The sequence below is a fragment of the Psammomys obesus genome, unplaced genomic scaffold (genome assembly GCF_907164565.1).
Source record: "Psammomys obesus unplaced genomic scaffold, mPsaObe1.curated_primary_1811, whole genome shotgun sequence".
Lineage (NCBI taxonomy): Eukaryota > Metazoa > Chordata > Mammalia > Rodentia > Muridae > Psammomys > Psammomys obesus.
In genome coordinates, this window is record NW_026596152.1 from 468,082 (window position 1) to 487,708 (window position 19,627).

The 19,627-nt window shown below is 55.4% G+C and overlaps 4 protein-coding genes across 5 annotated transcripts in view; 2 read left to right on the forward strand and 2 right to left on the reverse strand.

The window, feature by feature from the left end:
- The window catches only part of Pld2 (phospholipase D2), a 14,961-nt gene extending 6,304 nt beyond the window's left edge, over positions 1–8,657 (reverse strand). For both annotated transcript variants that reach the window (XM_055594048.1, XM_055594049.1), the window contains exons 1-11: positions 8,252–8,657; positions 8,042–8,151; positions 7,830–7,960; positions 7,607–7,749; positions 7,185–7,287; positions 7,037–7,102; positions 6,669–6,727; positions 6,464–6,556; positions 6,193–6,345; positions 5,201–5,350; positions 92–175 (exon numbers count right to left, since the gene is read on the reverse strand). In XM_055594048.1, coding sequence (XP_055450023.1) covers positions 92–175; positions 5,201–5,350; positions 6,193–6,345; positions 6,464–6,556; positions 6,669–6,727; positions 7,037–7,102; positions 7,185–7,287; positions 7,607–7,749; positions 7,830–7,960; positions 8,042–8,150 — 1,091 coding nt within the window. In that variant the 5' untranslated portion in view covers position 8,151; positions 8,252–8,657. The remainder of the gene's footprint in view (positions 1–91; positions 176–5,200; positions 5,351–6,192; positions 6,346–6,463; positions 6,557–6,668; positions 6,728–7,036; positions 7,103–7,184; positions 7,288–7,606; positions 7,750–7,829; positions 7,961–8,041; positions 8,152–8,251) is intronic.
- Positions 8,266–9,230, forward strand: LOC129666745 (translation initiation factor IF-2-like). Its single transcript, XM_055593987.1, has 2 exons — positions 8,266–8,326; positions 8,392–9,230. Exons 1-2 carry the CDS (start codon positions 8,266–8,268, stop codon positions 9,228–9,230), a joined length of 900 nt encoding a protein of 299 aa, XP_055449962.1.
- Positions 9,231–14,103: 4,873 nt separating this feature from the next.
- Positions 14,104–14,752, forward strand: CUNH17orf114 (chromosome unknown C17orf114 homolog). Its single transcript, XM_055594075.1, has 2 exons — positions 14,104–14,176; positions 14,589–14,752. Exons 1-2 carry the CDS (start codon positions 14,104–14,106, stop codon positions 14,750–14,752), a joined length of 237 nt encoding a protein of 78 aa, XP_055450050.1.
- A 1,825-nt stretch (positions 14,753–16,577) lies between these two features.
- Psmb6 (proteasome 20S subunit beta 6) lies at positions 16,578–19,132 on the reverse strand. The gene is made up of 7 exons (XM_055594070.1): positions 19,012–19,132; positions 18,405–18,592; positions 18,028–18,095; positions 17,697–17,828; positions 17,464–17,593; positions 16,884–17,028; positions 16,578–16,793 (listed from the first exon to the last, which is right to left on the reverse strand). Exons 2-7 carry the CDS (start codon positions 18,501–18,503, stop codon positions 16,651–16,653), a joined length of 717 nt encoding a protein of 238 aa, XP_055450045.1. The 5' UTR covers positions 18,504–18,592; positions 19,012–19,132; the 3' UTR covers positions 16,578–16,650.
- Positions 19,133–19,627: the final 495 nt, after the last annotated feature.

Consider the following 19,627-nt stretch of genomic DNA (forward strand, 5'->3'; position numbering starts at 1 on the left):
CCCGGCTCTGCTCTGCCTCCCTTGCCCGTGCCCGGCTCTGCTCTGCCACAGACTCCACACTCCCAATCTGCCCCGACCTGATCTCACTCACCACCAGTCTGTGATGAAAATCTCCTCATGAGCTCGCAGGATGGCATCCGCCACAGCAGCAAAGTAACCTGCCCCATTCACAAACCTGGGGGGAGGCCAAGCCAAGGTCAGAAGAGTCAGAAGCCAGAAAGCTCTGGAGAGTGAAGACCGAAGGATAGTCATGGGTTAGAGGTGTCAAAGATCAGGAATGATCAAGAGGTTAGATTGTATCTGGTCCATCTAGTGGGATTAATAGTGTGATGTGCCAATGTGAGCCAAACACAAATGACAAACCACACAATAACGACATTGACCAATGTCAGGAGGGCTAATAAAGAGCTCCAGAAAAACAGCAAAAAAATCAGACGAAAAGAAAACATGGAAGCCAGCCCAACAGTGAGCCAAGACTAGGGCCTGAGAGCTCACAGCAGACACTGAGGTGGTCAGTCACAGAGAAAGGTGCTCCGTCCACTAACGCGCAAGAAGTTAGAGCAGGACGAGGTGCACAGGCGTGCAACTGCGGGCTGGGGCCAGAGGATCACTGACGTCTGAAACAAGCTTGGGCCAATAGTAAGACTGTCTCAAAAACATCAAAAATACAAGCTGAGTGTAGGAGCACACGACATTAATTCCAGCACTCGGGAGGCAGAGGCTGGTAGATCTCTGTGAGTTCAAGGCCAGCCTGATCTACACAGCAATTTCCAGGCTGTCCAGGGATACACAGTAAGACCTTGTCTCAAAAAAAAAAAAAAAAAAAAGGAGCTGTGGTAGAGAAAGGGATACACACACACACACATACACACTACCAAAAATAAATAAATGAATAAATTAGGAGCTGGAGAGATGGCTCAGGGGGTAAGAGCACTGGCCGTACTTCCAGAGGACCCGGGTTCAGTTCCCAGCACCCACAAGGCAGCTCACACCTGTCTGTGACTCCAGATCCAGGGAATCTGACACATGCACAGACACATGCAGGCAAAACACCAATACACAGAACATAAAAATAAATAAATAAAATTTTTAAAAATTAAACTTAATTTTTGGGGGCTCTACATATAGCCCTGGCTGCCCTGGAATATACCATATAGACCAGGCTGGCCTCCAATTCACAGAACTCAGACTGCCTCTGCCTCCCAAGTGCTGAGACCAAATGCATGTGCCACCATGCCTGGCTTAAAATTAAAAACTTGCTGGGCAGTGGGGGCCCAGGAATTAATCCTAGTACTCAGAGGCAGAGGCCGGTGGACCACCAGCCTGGTCTACAGAGCCAGTTCCAGGATAGCCAAGGCTACATAGAGAAACCCTGTCTCAAAAAAAATGAACAAAACAATTTAAGTAACTTTTAAAAAGGAAGCAGTCCCTTTTGCCAGGCTTGGTGCTTCACATCTGTAATCTCCACATTCAGCAGGCGAAGGCAGGAAGGTCACTGTGAAGCTGAGGCCAGCCTGGACTACACGAGACCTTGTCTCAACAGAACAAACAAAACAGAAACCAGGAATTAAAATCACCTTTTAACATGGTATCAGCACATGAAGAAATGGGTATTCTCACAGACCACAGCAACTGGCCATTGACTTCCTGCCCCGTATTTTAAGACAGGGTCTCACCGGAGAGTCCAGGCTGGCCCTGCTGGGATTATAGGCTTGTGCCACCGTGCCAGGCTGATTATACTGACTTTTTATGAGTTGGCGGTATCCGTGAAAATGTCAAAAGCACATACTCTGTGTTGGGCTTGTTTTCTGAACCGCCAGGGATAGAATTCAGGACTGGGGGCACAGGCAGAAGTTCCGCTGCGCTGCATCCGGCCCAACATAAGCTTCCATGTTTTGTTTTCTTCAGTGCACACTCTTTAATACCATTAAACACATACAGTGACTTGTGTTTTTTGACAGAAATTCACTATGCAGTCTGCTAGTTGGAACCCTCTCTGTAGACCAGGCTGGACTTGAACTCAGAGACACACACCTGCCCCCGCCTCCCTAGTGCTGGGATTCACACCTGACCTGTACTTAGAACATTTCGACCTCATGGAGTTATTTTGTGGGGAGGTACATGGTTCATAGCACATCTGTGGACAATTTTAGCCAGCCGGTCATCCCACACTGGATCCCAGGGACGGACCTCCGGTCGTCACGCCAGGCAGGGCGGCTTCGCCTGCTGGACCACTGCACCAGCTGTAACTGTATTCTTGGAATACTCATTCCAAATACTTAGGCAAGGGCTATGCTTGTGGGGACATTCTATTCAAGACAGAAGAAAAGGCACCTAAATGTCAAATCTCTAAAGGTACGTTAAAGCAAGAAGCACCACAGCCACGTGCCTGTGAAAACACACAGATGACGAGGACACAAGGCTGTTGCCAAGGTTACCTCTGGAAAGAGCATTCAGCCGACCGGAGGGGCTGTGAAGGAGCAGGGGGAAGGAGTGGCCGTTTCAACTGTCCTGTGTGTCTGTTTTTATTTTAAGGAAGGGTCTTGACCTGGCTGGCCTACCATTCTGTGTAGTCCAGGCTGTCCTGGGTCAGTCCCCATGTCTGTCTCTCACGTGCTGGGATTACAGTGTCCACCGCCACAGAGAGCTGAGTTCTGTATTGCTCGATCACATCACTGTCCTGCTCACCCCCCCAAACACACACACTGCTGGTCAGGCCCAGAGTCACTGTCCCACACACGCGCACACACACACGCAGGCAAGCAAGCACACACACATACACTGCTGGTGATCGGGCCCAGAGTCACTGTCCTGCACGCGCGCGCGCGCGCGCACACACACACACACACACACACACTGATGATGATCAGGCCCAGTCTCCCGGGAGATAGGCAAATCCTCTACCTCCGAGCTACACCCTTTCATTTGACTTTTCAGTCTTGGGGGGAGATAAAGAGCAGTCTTGATGCTCACTGCTCGCGGGCATGCAAATCCCAGCTCCACTGTTCCCAGGCTATATGACCCTGGACAAGTGACCCAAGCCTCCTCGCCTCCTTTTCCTCCTGTATAAAACCGAGACGACTGAGCTAGAGCTCATAGGACCCATCACGCTTCACCCTTACATAGGAAGCTCTACACAAACAGTGGCTATTGTTGATGTATCAAAAACAGGTAAACTAGGGCTAGAGAACTCCGTGGGAAAGAGCACTGGCTGCTCGGCCAGCGCTGGATTCAGTTCCCACCCCTGAGGGCAGCCTACACCAGGGTCCAGCTCCAGCTCCAGGGGAGGGCAACGCCCTCTGCTGGCCTCCTGGACACTACAACGCCCTCCCCTGGCCTCCTGGAGACCGAGGCACGCATGTGGTACACAGATACATGCAGAACACATACAATGAAAATAAACAAATAAACCTCAGCCGTGTGCAGCCATGCCATGCACCCATAATCCCAACAGTCAGGAGGCTGAAGCAGGAGGATGACCTCCGGTTCAAGACCAGCCTGGTCTACATTTTGACTGGTCTACATTCCAGTCCTACATCACAGTGAGACACAGCCAGGCATGGTGGCACAAGCCTGGGATCCCAGCGCTTGGGAGTGGAGGCAGGCAGGCCAGCAGGTCAAGGTCACCCACTGACTACACAGTAAGACCCTGTCTCAGAACATCAACAATGAATGAATAGCCAGGTGCAGTGGTCACGCTGGAATCCCAGCACGTGGCAGGCGGAGGCAGGCGGATCTCTGTGAGCTGGAGGCCAGCCTGGTCTACAGATCCAGTACAGGACAGCCAGGACTACACAGAGAGACCCTGTCTGGAAAAACAAAGCAAACAAACAAAAGAAATGAAGAAACAAAAAAGTTTAAAACTAGCTAGGAGGATTGGAGAGATACCTCATCAGTAAAACGCGACACACAGACATGGCAAAAGGCAGTGGGCGCTGGGCTCAATGGCTTAAGGTGCTTGCTGTGTGAGCATGAGGGCCGGAGTTCAAATCCTTAGCGATAAAATAAAAAGGCCAGGCAGAGCAGTGCATGTGTGTGAGCCCAGGGCCGGGGCGGTGGGTGGGTGAGCCTAGCAGATCTGGGGCCTTGCTGCCCGGCCAGTCTAGCCAAATTGTGAGCTCCAGGTTCAAGAAGAAACCCTGTCTCAAAAACCCAAATGGAGGTGCTGGAGAGATGGCACAGTGGTTAAGGGCACTCGTTTTTGCGGAAGACTCAAGTTCAATTCCCAGTTATCCATACGGTGGCTCACAGCCATCCCTACCTCCAGTTCCAGGGATCCAATGCCTTTTCTGGCCTCCAGGGCACAGCAGGCATGAGTGTGGAACAGAGCTATAAATGCACATAAAAAACTCACACACAACAGCATACAATTTTAGAAGTGGAGAATGATAAAGGGACCAAAGGGCAATCATCTCTCTCTCTCTCTCTCACACACACACGCACACACACACACACACACACACACACACACACACACTTTAGGTACACGCTTGCCTAGCACACGTGGCAACCCTAGCTTTAGTCCTCAACACTGCAAAAGTAAGGCAACAAAAACAAACGAACCCTCAACGCTGCCTCAACGAAAATGTCCTTTCATCCCCACTTTTGCCTGTGGAAAGTCAACCTCCTGGCGTTAGCGAGACCTGGAGCCGCCAAGCGCGGGCCCTTCCCTGGGTGCCCTCTGGCTCCAGCGGCGGTCCTCCCTTCACCGACCCCAAGCTTCCACGCCCTCTGCCTGGACTCTCGCCTCCACCTTCCCCGGCTTACTAAAGGACCCTCCTGGAGGACGCCTGCCTGGAGGATGCCCTGCTGGAGGATGCCCGCCTGGAGGCCTGTCCTGACGGCCTCCCCTTGGGGTGCCCGGGCAGCTTCACCCTGGTCTATAGTTAGATCACTTCCTCTCTAAACCACGGAAGCCTGGGACTCAGTGCCAGCCCTGGATGGGCACATGGCAGGCAGAGTTAAATGCTTATTATTGAAGCGCCAGGACAAATCGGAAGACGTGGGGTGCTCCTCCACACACAGGCTCGCTGGGGCTGATGGCCTCATAAGAGTCAGGGATGTGACAGACGAGGAAAAGCAGACAAATCGCGGTGGTTGGAGAGGTTAGGAGTCAGGGAGATGAGCATGTGAAAGTAGGTCAGGAGGGCAGAGAGGGCGGAAAGCCACCCAGAGGCTCAGCGGGACAGCAGGGCCTCACCACCGGGCCAGGGTGCCGGGCCGGACCGGAGCGGAGCTGTCGTGCCGGTGCAGCTGTATGAAGTCCCTGCCTGGCCCCTGCGCCAGCTCCGTGATCTCCTGGCCCCACCACCGTGCCTGCCGGTAGCTGCTGCACTTGAGAATCAGGGACCTGGAAGAAACACGAGGCGGCACCTCAGATCTCTCTCCTTCCTGCCTAGGTCTGGCCCAGGGACCTCCTGCTATGGCTCCCACTTTGTCTCACTTCCCCCACCAGCCCCTAAGCTGGAGCCACAGCTTTAGGCACGGCTGGGCTCCAGGTGGTCAGCATTTCCTAGGCTCTCAAGTGGACACAGTTTCCTTCCTCCTCCTCCCCGTCCCTTCCTCCAGCCCCCTCTCCCTTCTTCTTCTTCTTTTGTTTGTTTTTGCTTTTGTTGTTGTTGGGTTTTGTTTTTGTTTTTCGAGACAGGGTTTCTCTGCATAGCCCTGGCTGTCCTGGACTGACTCTGTAGATCAGATCACAGAGATCCGCCTGCCTCCGCCTCTGGAGTGCTGGGATTACAGGTTTGCGCCACCATGCCTGACCTCTCTCTCCCTCTTTTGTAAGACAATTTCACCAGAGTTCAGGCTCTTCGGAGTCTATCCTCCCAGCTCAGCCTCCCAGGGGCTGGGATTACAGGTGTGCACGGCCATGCCCAGCAACTTTTGTTTTTCACAAGTTACAGTGTCTGTGTGTGTTAAGTGTGTGTGTCTGCATCTGTGTCTCCCTGTATCTGCGCCTGTGTCTGCATGTCTGCTTCTGTGCATGTGCACAGGTGTGAGTGAAGATGTTCAGACAACCCAGAAGAGGTCATCAGCGTCCCTGGGAGCTGGGGTCACAGGAACTGGGAGAAGCCCCTCCCCATCTGTCCCAAGCCCCTGTGGCAGAGTCCCTACTGCAGGAGTTCCCTCACACAGGGCTAGCTAAGCTACCTAAGCTCTGCTCCCCCCGAAGCCACACCTGAGAGCTCTTACCTGTGCGAGGTGTCAATCTTCACCCCATACCGCACCTCCGTGCTCCTTTTCCCAACCTGCACTTCAAAGCCGGGGTCGAAAAGCTGAACAAACGAGATGGCGCCGGTCTCCAGGCGCATGTACAGCAGGAAGGAGTCCTTCACCACCAGCCATCTGAGCGGAAGGGCCGAGCATGTGCATTACCGGGTCCTCAGCTCTGCCCCTCACCTGCCCACCCAGCCCCGCTCCGCTCCAGCCCTGCCCACCCAGCCCCCTCGGCTCCAGCCCTCACCTCTTGGACCATCGGTAACACACTTGGTCTCGGCCACAGCAGGTGAAGCCAGGAACTCGATGCCCGCCAGAGCGCTTCCGGATCACCCCTTCCCTACAGGGACAATCAGGAAAGTTGGGGGCTCTGGGCACCTGTGCTTCCTTCTCAAGCAGGAGCGTGGGGAGTGAGACCTGAGGAGGCCTGGGCGAGGGGCTCCCACACTCACAGTCCTTTGGAGCCAAGGTCTGGGATAAAGGAGAGTTGGCTGACTTCCAGAAACTCTGTCTGCAGGGGGAGAAATAAGCTCAGGAGAGATCAGGGTTTCAGCCCCTCAGCTCTACTAAATCTGCCCTTTGGCCCCTGAGGATCCTATGATCCTATCTACTTCACCCCGGGGCAGTGGTGGCAAATGCATTTAATCCCAGCACTTGGAAAGCACAGGCAGGTGGAGCTTTGTGAGTTCAAAGCCAGCCTGGTTACATGGTAAGTTCAGGGGCAGCCAGGATTACAAAGCAACTCCCTGTTTTATGATTATTAAAAAGAAAAATAAAGAAGGTGGGAGAGAGAAGAGAGACACCGGGTGTCTAGCCCTACCATGGCATGATAATTTCGGTAGAAAGACATGGTCAGGAGGCGGTTGAGGTAATTTTCCAGGTATTTCTGAAGGGAGGTGGGAGAGAAACAGATGTAGCCAGAGCCTTCTGCCACACACCTCTCTCCGGGACCTGGCGTTTCCTCATACCTGCTTGCTGGTTCTGTGTCTGGAGCCCTCAGACCCTCCTCGGGGCAGGGAGGGGATGTCCTCACTGGCCGCCTCTCGGGCTGGAGAAGAGGCCACAGCAAAGCTATAGAGGAGAGGAGAGAGGGCTCAGGGCCAGATGCCTGAAACACTGGGGACGGGGCCTGGAGTGGGAGAAAGGGTCTCCATCCTGGGAACGGAAGGGGGTGGGGGATGGGGGGGGGGGGGGGGGGGGGGGGGGTGGGGGGGGGGAGAGGAGATGAGGGTGGGGGTGGGGGTGTTCTCTGAGGGCATTTTGTGCACCCAGCCCGGCTGAAATATTGGCACAGTGCTATGGACAAAGAGAACCAAGCAGGGGCAGTCCCCCGGGAACCGGGGCCCAGGGCTCCGGGTGGGGCTCCTGCCTCTCGGGGAAGCCCACTCACCGCGCCAGGGGGAGCAGACTCATCAGGACCTTGTGTCTCTGGAGGTCCCGGTGCAGCTCCTGAAAGTGCCGGAACTTCTTCTTGGTGGTCCAGGAAAAGTCGCCGTGACTCAAACGAACGGAATAGAGAGTACAGGTTCCCACCTGGGGCGTCAAAACCCGAAGTCACGTCTTCCGTCCCCACCCGGCCCCCTCGGCCCCCTCCCTGGCAGCAGCCCGGCCACCTTGGATCCGCTGGTGTATCTCTCGGTGCCCACCACCTGGGCTGTCACGGGGACCCCAGGGGCGAACACCAGCGGGTGCGCTCTCTGAGGCTGGAGGTCGTAGATGGCCAGGAAGGGGTGCATTCGGTCCGCTGAGAGGAAAAGAAGCCCGCGGGCGTGGGTGCCACAGGCCAGGACCCCCGCCCGTCCCCGTCCGGCCCTCTCTCCGGTACCTGGGTCCTCGCCTTCCGTCAGCGTGCCGAGCTCGTCAGGCTCCATGTGCAGCTGGCTGGAGTCCAGGTAGTCCGCGTAGGGAAAGCGGCTGTCCTCCGCGCCAGACATCCTGGGAAGACCAGGGAGCCTCAGGCCGGCCTCCCGCCCCGACGCCCCTCCGAGATCCACTCGGCCCGGCCCTCACTCCGTATCCCCGGTCCAAGAAGCACCTCGCCAAGCAGGGATGGGCTCGCACGGGGGCGAGGTAAGTCCAGGGCGGAGCCCCGGGGCCAGCGGAGCTCACGGTCGGCCCAGAGGCTGGCAGCGAGGGTCTCGGCGGAAACGAGGAAGTTGCGCGCTCCCCGCCCAGGAGAGAAATCCCGAAATCTGGACGCGCGGCTGAGTCAGACGGCCGGGGCAGCTCCAGCCCCGCTGCGTCCACGCCCAGCCCCCGGGGCTCCCGACCTCGGCCGCGCCGCGCCCCCGGCCCCTCACCCGCCGGCACCCGCCGGGTTCGCAGGCACCGGGAGCAGAACTCAGCCAGCAGCCTCCGCCCCAGAGGGCCGGGGCGGGGCCGGGCTTCTGCGCCTGCCCTCGGGGCGGGACGGCCCCCGGCGCTCTCCTCCGCCCGCGCGCGTCAGCCCGCTGCCGCCCCCGCCGCCCTCTGCCCTCGGCCCACTCCCCGGGCCGCCCACCCGGGCCCCGCCCACTCCCTGGGGCCACTCCCCCGCACCGCCCACTCCCCGGGCCGCTCACCCGGGCCCCGCCCACTCCGCGGGCCCCGCCCACCTCGGACCCCCGCCCACACCGCGGGCCGCCCCCTCCCGCGCCCCACCCACTTCCCGGGCCCCGCCCACTCCCGGGCACTGGCCCCGCCCACTCCGGGCCGCCCTCTCTGCGGCTGCCCTCGGTCTGCGGTCTCTGGTCAGCCTCCCGGCCCTCCACTGCGCGCGCGCGGGCACTGGGCCGCCCGGTCCGGCGGGGCCCGCGGGGTTGATGGGAGGCGATAAGGTAGAACCGGAAGGATGGCGACTTCCAGCCGCTTGCCGTGCGAGACGACACCTTCTTCGCCCAGGAAACGGCCGGCCGCGACCGGCTCCACGGAGCCTCGGGGCCGGGCAGTTCCGGTCTAGAAAAACCCGTTTTGCGCCGGATCCTAAGGGTTGCCCTTCCTTCTTCTCTTCCAGATTTCCACCCACCAACGTTTGAGTTGTTTGAGGCTTTGTCCGCCGCAAGTGGGCTCTGACGCGCGTCTACGCGCCGCCCGCTTTTGAGGACTTGGGCTGTAATCTCTCTTGGGTAAACAGCCAGAGCGAAACGACCGGACCATGCAAGTGTGTGGTTCACTTCGAGTCCTGTCAGGACCTGGGCTGGGCCGTTGGTAGCTCAGCAGCACAGAGAATGTGGCCCAAGCATTGTGAACCTTGGCGGTCGAGGCCAGCTGAGGCTACACAGAGAGACACTGTCAAACCCACAAAACCAGGGGCTGCAGAGACGGCTCTGTGCCTGAGGACGCGAGTTCGATTCCCAGCGCCCACAGGGCTGCTCACAGATCCATGTTAACTCCAGTTCCAGGGGATCTGATGCCCTCTTCTGGCGTGCAGGTGTACATGCAGATAGAGCACTCATGAAAAATGAATAAATGAATAAATAAATAAGTAAGTTTATGCCGGGGATCACCACAGCATGAGGGACTGTATTGAGGGCTGCAGCGTTGGGAAGGTCGGAACCACCGCTCCCTAGTCCTGCCTGGCCTAGAGTCACTTTATAGATTAGGCTGCTTTCAAAGTCACAAGAGGTCTGCCACCTTTGTCTCCAGAGTGCTGGGATTAAAGGTGTGTGTCTCCTCACACACACACACACACACAATGTACTTTTTAAAGTTAAAAAATACATCTTCAAGCTGGGCTCCATGGTGCACACACAGGCAGCCAGGCGGTTTTGGCGTATGCCTTTAACCCCAGCACTTGGGAGTCAAAGGGAGGCAGTTCCAGGCCAGCCTGGTCTGCAGAGTGAGTTCTAGGGCAGTCAGGGCCACACAGAGAAACTCTGTCTCAAAATAATAATAATAATAATAATAATAATAATAATAATAATAATAATAATAATAAGGTGGAAAGGAGAGAAGTGTACATCAGCTGATGAGGGTGTAGCCGGGCTATTCAGCCAAGAAGAGAAGCTGTGCGTTGATATTTATACTTTCAACAAGAGAAACTTTGAAAACATGGAGCTAAGTGAAAGTAGACAAAACAAACACACACGTTGTAAGACTCACACTACATTCGTTACTTTTCTCCTCATGTGACCCAGTATCGGGCAGAAAGCCATCCACTGGCTTCCTTCATTCATTGGCTCACGGTTTAAGGGAACACAGTCCAGCACAGAATGACTGTGTGTGGGCTGGGGAGACCAGGACGCAGACCGGTGGATACTGGTGCCTTTCTTCAGTTCAGTGTCTCTGGATAGCAGGATAGTTGTGACTCACACTTGGGTTCTCAGCTGAGGCAGCTGAGGAGTGTGAGGCCAGCCCGGGCCGCAAACAAACATCTCCACAGTCTTGCCCTGTGTGCTCTTTCAGGCCTTGGATGTTCTGTTGGTGCCGCTGTTTACAGACAGTGTTACACCTTGCTCTGTAGACCAGGCTGGCCTGGAATTCACAGAAACCTACCAGCCCCTGAGTGCTGGGGTGAAAGCTGTGTGCACCACGAAAAGCTCAGGTGAGTTTTGTTGTGTTTTTTTTTTCCATTTTCTGTGTACATTCATGTGCATGCAGGAACCCAAGGAGGTCAGAAGAGGGCAGCAGCTGCCCTGGAATTGGAGTTTCAGGAGCTTGTAAGCAGCTATGTGGGTGCTAGGAACAGAACGCAGGTCTTCTGCAAGTACGTGCTTCTAGCTTCGCAGCCATCTCTGTAGCTCCAGGGGGTTTTCACTCTAATCAAATTGACAGTGAAATCGTCGCCCTCTGTTCTGACCCAATTACAATGAGCAGTACGTGGGGTCTGGGGGTGGGGGGAGAAAATAGAAGGGGATGGACCAGCTTTTCCTGTATTTTGTATTATATTTTAGATAGTTAATCAACAGATTAATGAAACCAACCAAGCCAAAACAATACAGAAAAACTAACCATCACAATATGGAATGTTCAGAATAAAAAAAAAAAGTCCGAAGAAACAGGAAGCACATTAGTGGCTGTCAGGGCTAGGGAGAAGGAGGAGTGGGGAATGGTTTCTAATGAGTACAAGGGTTTCCTGAGGGTAATGGGAAATCTAAAATTAGTTGTGATGCTTATATAACTGTGAACATAGCAAAAACCACCATGGAATTGTCTTAAAAGGGTGAATTTTGTCTATGTTCTGAATTATATTGCAATAAAGTATAAAGCACATAAATTGTTGCTATAGATAAACCACCGTGTGGAAAGAAAGCAAACGCAGGAAAGGGCAATGCAGAGTGGTTACAGTTACACCAACTCCTGAGGCTGAAACAGCCTCTTCGCCTCAGAGGGGCTTTTCAGAGGGGAACTCTCTAGAGTGATGGACTCAGGAGATGGCTCAGGTTTAGGAATGGTGCAGCAGTGTGAGGGCTGAGTCCAGAGCCCCAGGCGGAACGGGAGAGGTGTCAGCGGGCTGCACACACACTGGGGCATGGTGGCGAGCGAGCCCAGCACTTCAGGGGAAGAGAGGCAGGGCGTCTCTGGGCTCTAGGCTCAGTAAGGACACCCTTCTCCCAAAGTAAGGTGGGGGTCGGGACAGTGAGGGGCTCAGAGCGTAAGGTACCTGCTACAAAGCCTGGCCTTCAGTGCCTGGGCCTCACGGTGGCTTAGAAGAGAGCTGATGCAGCGGCTGACTTCTGGCATCCTTACACGCCTCCGTGGCAGGACACTCACAGGCCCTCGCCCTCCAAACACACACACACAATAAAGTTTAAGGTGGAGAGTGACAGAGGGAGCCGCCTGGTGTTAACTTCCGGCCTCTGTGCGCGCGCACGCACACACACACACACACACACACACACACACACACACGAAATGAAATGTCTAATTACAAAACTCAGTGGAGCTGTATGATAGGAGCTGGGTTCTGGACAGACATAATCAGTATCTCATTTAGGGCACTTGTTGATATGAAAATCCATGACCAAAAGCAGCTTGGGTTGTCGAGCTGACACACGCCCTTCATGCCAGCACTCAGGAGGCACAGACAGGCCAGCCTGGTCTACGTCAGGAATTCCAGGGCTGCCAGAGCTATGTAGATAGACCTCAGACAACACAGAAAGGAGCTTCGCTTGGCTTACATCGGGTCACAGTGCACTGACGGAAGCCGAGGCAAGAGCTGAAGCAGAAGTCATGGAGGAACGCGGCTTTCTGGCTCGCTCCTCTGCTCTGCTCAGCTGCTTTTCTGCCCCATCCCAGGATACTTGCTCAGACCCTCCCATGTCCATCACCAACACTCGAGCAGACTGGCCTACAGGCTGCTGTCTGATACAGAGCATTTTCTCAATTGAGGCTCTCTCTTCCCAGGTGTGGTAACAGACAAAGAATCAAACACAAAAGCCTAAAGAGCACAGTGTCAGTGAGCTTCCTCTTTAGGGGCAGGAGGAAGGTCTAACTGCCGCCCAGGCTGAGGTAGCAGTGTTTCTGCGTCAGCCTCCCGAGCATTGCTAACATTCTGAGATGCTCCGCCCCTGCAGCCCAATCCCAAAAGAAAAACAACCCCCCCATGTGGTAGCAGCCCTTGGGAGACAGAGGTAGCTCAAGGCTAGCCTTGACTACATAGAGTTTGAGGCCAGCCTGGGCTACATGCAACCCTGTTTCAAAAAAGAGACAGGCCCAGTCAGTGCTGGCACACACCTTTAATCCCAACGCTCGGGAGGCAGAGGCAGGTGGATCTCTGAGTTCACGGCCAGCCTGGTCTACAGAGTGAGTTCCAGGACACCCAGAGCTACACAGAGAAACCCTGTCTCAAAAACCCAAACCAAACCAAGCCAAAGCAAAACAAAAACCACATGCATATTATAAAGAACAGAATTGCTTATTGGAAAGCTGGGTTGGAGGTATGAGACCACATACTATCTTCTTATGTGGATCTAACAATATTGTAAAGATTTTATCTGGGGGCTGGGGAGACGGCTCAGAGGTCAAGGCTGCTCTTCCAGAGGACCAAGTTTCAAGGCCCAGCACCCACATGGCAGCTCATAAATGTCTGGAACTCAAGTTCCAGGGGATCTGACTCCCTCACACAACCCCCAAACACCAAATTACATAAAATAAACATTAATTAAAAGACTTCTCTCGTGACCCCCTTCCCTCATCTGTAAAATCAGGAGAGGAACAGCGCCTCAGAAGGTCAGTACAGCTGAGCCCTTGCTTAGTGTTGGGGTGACCTTGAGCGCCCTATGAGATCCGCACTGTAAAACGACAACCACAAATGACAATCAACGGGGGCAAGCCGCAGACCAGCAGGTGCACGCCTGTGATCCTGGCACTGAGAGGTGGAGGCAGGAGCGTCACCCCGAGCCTCGTTTGAGTTATACTGTGAGACCCTGTCTGGGACAAAAGTTATTCGGCCATTTGGCGAGAGCGCATTTCTTTCTCTGGGGAAAGCTTCCCATGCTAAAAACTTAGCGTTCTTTAAATTTTTATGTTTTGGGCGCTTCAAATTTGCATCCTAAAATGAAACTTAAGAAAGAAAGAAAGAAACTGGTGCGGGTAGCTTAGTGGCAGAGCCCTGGCCTGGCATGCAGGAGGCCCCATTACAAGTATAAAAATTCAAAGCGGAGCAGACTTCCATTCCCAGCAGCGTGTAGCCTGACCCCAGGTCGAGGGGCGCTGCACAGCTGACCTTTCGGTCATGACACCCCTCTCCCGCCTCCCCACATCCTCCTTGTGCAGGCGGACCACCAAATTTAGGTACTCGGACAAGGTGCCCCCCTCCTCCCCGCTCCCCCCGTCTCCCGGCGCCTGTAATCACCGGGCGTCTGAGGCTCTAAGTGGCAGTCTGCCCACGGTGGGGGACGTGGAAGCCGCACCCTTCCCCGTGGGGCCCTGCTGTCCCTTCCCGGCGTCGCAGTCTCCACTCCCGAGATGGGTCTGAAGGGGGCTTGGTGCTTCCCATGGTGTAGGTGCCGGAGACCCCGGGCGACCCAGAGCGGAACAGGTACGGGGCCACCGGGGCAGGAGGGGCAGCCTGGAGCGCGTTAGGGCAGATAGACCCCAGATCAGGGAGAAGAACGGGAAGATTTCTCACGCCTCCTCAGGCTGCGTGAAGATTTTGTAGCAGCTCCTGCAAAGTGGAAAGATGAAAGCTTTGTGGTAAAAGCGTAAGGATTTCAAGGTGGGGACCCAGACTACTGCCTGGAGCGAGCGCTGGGTCGCTTTGAGCAGGAGAGGGATCTGGAGGGCGTCTCTGCGACAGCCCGAGGCGGGGGGCGGGGGGGGCTCTTTAGATGCTCTTCTGCAGCCTGTTGCTGCCGCTGACACCCCTCACTGGCGCCTTTCCTCACTGTGGTGGGAGGGCGAGGGAGCTGGCCCCTGACCTTCCCTTTCTTCATCTCTGGCTCCCCTGTCAGGCCTGGAACCGGCTTCCCCTCCAGAACCCAGCCCCGCCACAGCCCCCTCCGTGGCCGGAGGACTGCCCTCCCCGGGGCCTGGGGCCTACCTAAGCCGGAAGGCTCGTCTCTCCTTCCGCCACCAGCTGCACGACGTGGCATCGGCCAATGACTCCACCATCTGAGGACAGCCGGAGGCCGACCCCGCAAGAAAGTGGCCACCTCCTGTCACCCCATTTCTTGGTGGTCCCAAGTCTGAAATGACTTCATTAAATTTGTTCAGAGTCGCCCAGGGTTGTGCTTGAGTGCTGGGCGAGGGTGATTGGGGCGAACGCAGTAGGTCTGGGGCACAAGGCAGAGGTGGAGAGTGTGTGGTCGTGTGGGAACCGTGTGCATGAGGCAGGTCCTGGGTATGGCTGATAGGAAAGTTTAGTTTGCTAAATCAGGCTTCAGAGTCAAGTGTGGGGGAGGTGAGCTGCGAGGAATGTTTTGTCTTTTTTTTGGGGGGGGGCTGTTACCGGTTGTTTTGAAACAGGGTGGCTCTAGGTAGCCCTCCCTGACTCTGAACTCCCAATGTAGACCAGGCTGGCCCCAAACTCAAGAGTTAGGGCAAGGGCTAGCCCTGGCCTGGCACGGAGAACTGCGACACAGAGCAACACCACGGCTCATACCGGCAGCGATCTTTTTGGCTACTCTACGGCTAAAGGATTGCATACGGCTGGCATGGAGGAAGGCACGGAGATGGCAACATACCGCAGTTCTTAGGACTGAACTGTTAGGTTAAGTACAAGAGACTCAGGAGAACAGGTTTGGGCACGAACATCTAACGGGCTTTTAGTTAAATGCTTATAGTCAGGGATCCCTTTCTACTCATTCACTTAGGTGGCACCTCGACACTGTGATGGTTTATAAGTCAGCTTCACGGTGTTTACAGTCAGCATGGAAACGAACCTCTGGGCCTCTCCCAGAGTTTCTAGATTAGGTTAACTGAGGCGGGGAGACCCATCCTAAATGTAGAAGTCCCAGAGTAAATAAAAACAGACAGCCAAGCAGCACAGTCCACTGCTTCCTGCTCGTGGGTACAAGGCAACCAGCAGCTTCACACTGCACCATGCCCTCTCCTTCATGATCAGACTGAGCTGAAATCAACCTTCCCCAAGTTGCTCTTGTTAGGGTAGTTTACCTCCCTCTCCCCTCCTTCCTTAGGAGTAAGAGTCAGGAGGGATCATCCTTCCTGCCCTCTGAGCTACTTCAGCATAGTCTGTAAATGCGGCTCTCGTGGTTTCCTGGCCAACAGCCTACAGAAAATAAGATGGCAAAGATGGTCATCGAGCGCCTCCGAGCTCCGTCAGGTCCTCGCTTTGATCAGGACAGCTCTAAGGGGCTGGACTCTGTGCGCAGCCTCATGATGGCGGTTTAGGAACTCCCTAAGGCTGCCCTCTGCCACCCAACACCATCTCTATTTCTACTTTAGACAAAGCCCACCTCTTTCCCCAAAGACAAAGAAGTCACACTGCTGAGTGATTACTGAGTGACAGGGGAAAGAGGGGACCACGAGTCTGGCCTGGGGAAGAGTTTTAACCTGTCAGCCGCCACCATGATGAAAGGCGTCAGAGCAGGGGAGGGGACCCCAGGTCTTATGACTCTGAGTTCTAGCTTGGACTGAGGACATTGCTGCAGCCTCTGTCAACCACATTCTGGGGGTTTAGGTACTTGGGTGTGTAGAGTAAGTATGGTCTACAGAAAGGCTCAGGGACCACTCCTGACTGGGTATGTTGTATACATCTGTGGTCCGGGCATTCAAGAAGGAAAGGCAGGGGACTCGCCGCAAGTTCAAGGCCAGGTGACAAAAAAATAAAACTATCCCCAAATCATCCAACAGTAAAAGCAGTAATATAACAGAGCGGCTATGAATTTTCCTCACCTCTCTGCACCAGGTTCGGTGCAGTTTATACAAAAGAAGGATCTGATAAGTTCAAGCTTGAAGAAAAGAACCCCAAAACAGAAACATCTCTTTGACAAACTGTTTATTAACTTTTGCATCAGTATGAATATCTTTTATTACACCCCAGAATACTAGGATTTAGGGAGGCGGTAAAGTGGCAATGGTGAATTTGGGTATCTGGTCTCCCAAAAGTACCTGCCGCTCTACCCCGGATTCCTGAATGGCTGCCAGGCGGATCACCCCTCCACTGGAGCCGTCCCGTTCCATAGCCAAAGCGAGAGCTGTAGATAAGAGGAGGAGATTGGGTCTGGAGTTAGGTGGTGACAATAAGGAGCTATGAAGCCCGCAGGCCTGGACGCCCAAATCCTCACCATTGGCGGTGAACTGCAGACACTCGTCCTTGGTCATGCCTTCCCGGTAGGTGGCATCAACGTAGCCATAGATGTAGGAGCTCCCGGAGCCTCCGATGGCAAAAGACTGCCTCACCATCATACCCCCCATGGGAACGGAGTACACCTGCCAGGTGGAGTGGGGTGGGGGAAAGGCCACCAGTTGCACCCTTCCCAAAACATGTACGTCCACCCGTCCCTTTTGATTTTGGTCTGGGGAGAGTTTACGGTAAGCCAGAGATAGACAGACACACTTAAAAATGGCTGGACAGAGACTGGGGCTGGCTCGGGTGCTAAAGGGCCTGCTAGGCAGGTATCAAGACCAGATTGCAAGTCCCTAGCACTTACATAAAAGCTGGGCACGCCCGCAACTGCGCTGGGAGAATGGCAGAGGGTGTGGTCTGCAGAGCTCACTGGCTAGCCAGCCTAGCTAAAAGGCGAGTCCACGTTCAGTGAGTCTGTCTTAGGGACACGGGAGAGCAGATGAAGCTCCCTGGCAGGCCTCCACACACAGCCCTGCATCTACAGGCAGACATCCCCAACAGACCAACGGCCGACAGACCTGCCCTCCTTCTTGCGGGTCCCAGCCTGCAATGATGATTCCTGCCATAAGGTCTTCTCTGTAGCGGTAACACATCTCCTTGAAGAGACTGGCGGCTGTGTGTACCAGCGGGGGCTCATTCAGCTCAATACTAGAAGGTGGGTCGGAAGGGTACAGAGGAGCGGCGTGAGGATCTGGGGCCGGTCAGTGACCTGCGCCCCGATCCCCTAGGCTACCGCCCCTGCCCACCGCACCTGTGGAAACCCAGCTGGTAAGTGACAGCGTCGGCCACGGCCTGGGTGTCAGCTGCCGAGCCTGAGCGGCAGCAGAAGATGTGGTCGTGGATGGGGGTCAGCTTGTCGGTCACTCGATTGGCGATGTAGGACCTGCGGGGCGGGTGGCACAGTGAGGAGGCGCCCACTGGTCTCGCTCTGGCTGCAGGGATGGAGATACTGGTGCTACCTATCAGGTCTTAGGGAGGAGAAGCGGGATGGAGGGAGAACGGACTTTTACCCAAGGGTGAGAGAAGGGGGTGTAAGCATGGGGCGCGGGGCACGCGGCGACCTTTTCCTGCTTGGAGCTCACCCGGTGGTTGTTCTGGAGTCTGCCCCTAGAACCACGCCCCCGTCGAACTGCACAGCCATGATCGTGGTCTGGGAACAGGAGGAGAGCGTAGAAAGGGTCGAGCCTACAACCTCCGTGATTCCTCACCCGGATTCCATTATGCGAACCCGTGCTCCGCGGGCCCGTCGTCAACTCTAACGGGGCTCAACCCTCACAGTCCCAGCCTCCGAACCTCAGCCCACCGCCCACCGCCCTCCGGGAAGCACGCCCGCATCCCACGAACCCCTCTCCTCGCGGAACCACCCTCCCGCAGCACACTGCGCCCGAGCCGCTCCGGCTTCACGCCCCCCCCGCGTCAGGCCTAGCGCAGGCCTTCCGGGCTCCGGCCCTTGCCTCACCCCTGTGGACACTTCTCGGCTTTCCCAGTCGGGGGCGAGAGCCTCCGGCCCAAAAGCCGGCGCAGAGCCCGCTCCGCGAGCAGCCACGGCGGCCGCCATCTTCCTCTCCCAAGGCTGCCACAAAGCGACTGTCGTAAAGCGCTCCGTCACGGTCTGTAGTCGCTCTCTGCGGCCTTCTGGGAGCGAAGCTGCTTGACGGCAGAAGGGAAAAGAAGACGTAGGAACTGTTCGCTTGCGACAGTGCACACTTGACGGCAGTGTGTCAAGTTACCAAACTCAAAGAGAGGCCGGGCAGGAGGGCGGGGACGTCCTGGGGGACCCTTCCTCAGGCGTGTGCACCTACGAGCGTGCCGGCGCCCCGGGGCCATGGGTGGTTGTAAGTGCGGCCCGGCTTACATTATGGCATTTTGTGGGTGAGGTTTTGGTGTTTGTCTTTTTAAACTCGATTGGGCCGGGGAGACGGCTCAGTGGTTAAGAGCGCCGGCCGCGCTTCCAGAGGACCCGGGTTCAGTTCCCAGCACCACAGGGTGGCTCACAGCCGTCTGTGGGGAGCGGGGGTGTACACCGAGACGGCCATGTCTGCCCTGCCGCACTCTGGGATGCATACCTGGGCAGTGTGCTCGGCGCTGATTTCCTGAACCTCAGGAGGACCTCTGAAGAAGCTACAGGTGTACCGCCTGGCAACCGCGCCTGCCAATCTGAGGGTTTCCGCCTTTATGCACTCGTGCCGATGTATCGCACTTTTTAACCGCGGCCGTTCTAGCACACGTGGGTGCGACCTTGTGACTTTGGTTTGTTTCCCCGAATAATTGGTTAACCGCATTTCTCTGGGCAGCGAGCCATGTGTGTGTCTTCTTGGAGCAATGTCCACTCAGGACTTTGCCCTTTTAAAACGGGTTACTTGTGTTTTTATTGTCCTGTTGTCTTTACATTTCAGGTACTGGAAACATCAGGTATATGATGGGCAGATATTTTTCTACCATTGGGTTAAAGCAAACAGTTTCAACTCTAGGGCAAGTAAAACAACCAGGAGAGGTGCCCTTCCCTTATGATGGGGGGAGAGAAGCAACTCCTTCAACTTGTCTTCCCTCCTGCACACCATCCTGTGGCTCAAATGCACCCTCCCCTCCCCGACAAATAACTAGATGTTAAAAAAAAGTTTTAAATTTTTTAAAGATGTATGTATGTATGTATGTATGTATGTATGTATGTATGTATGTATG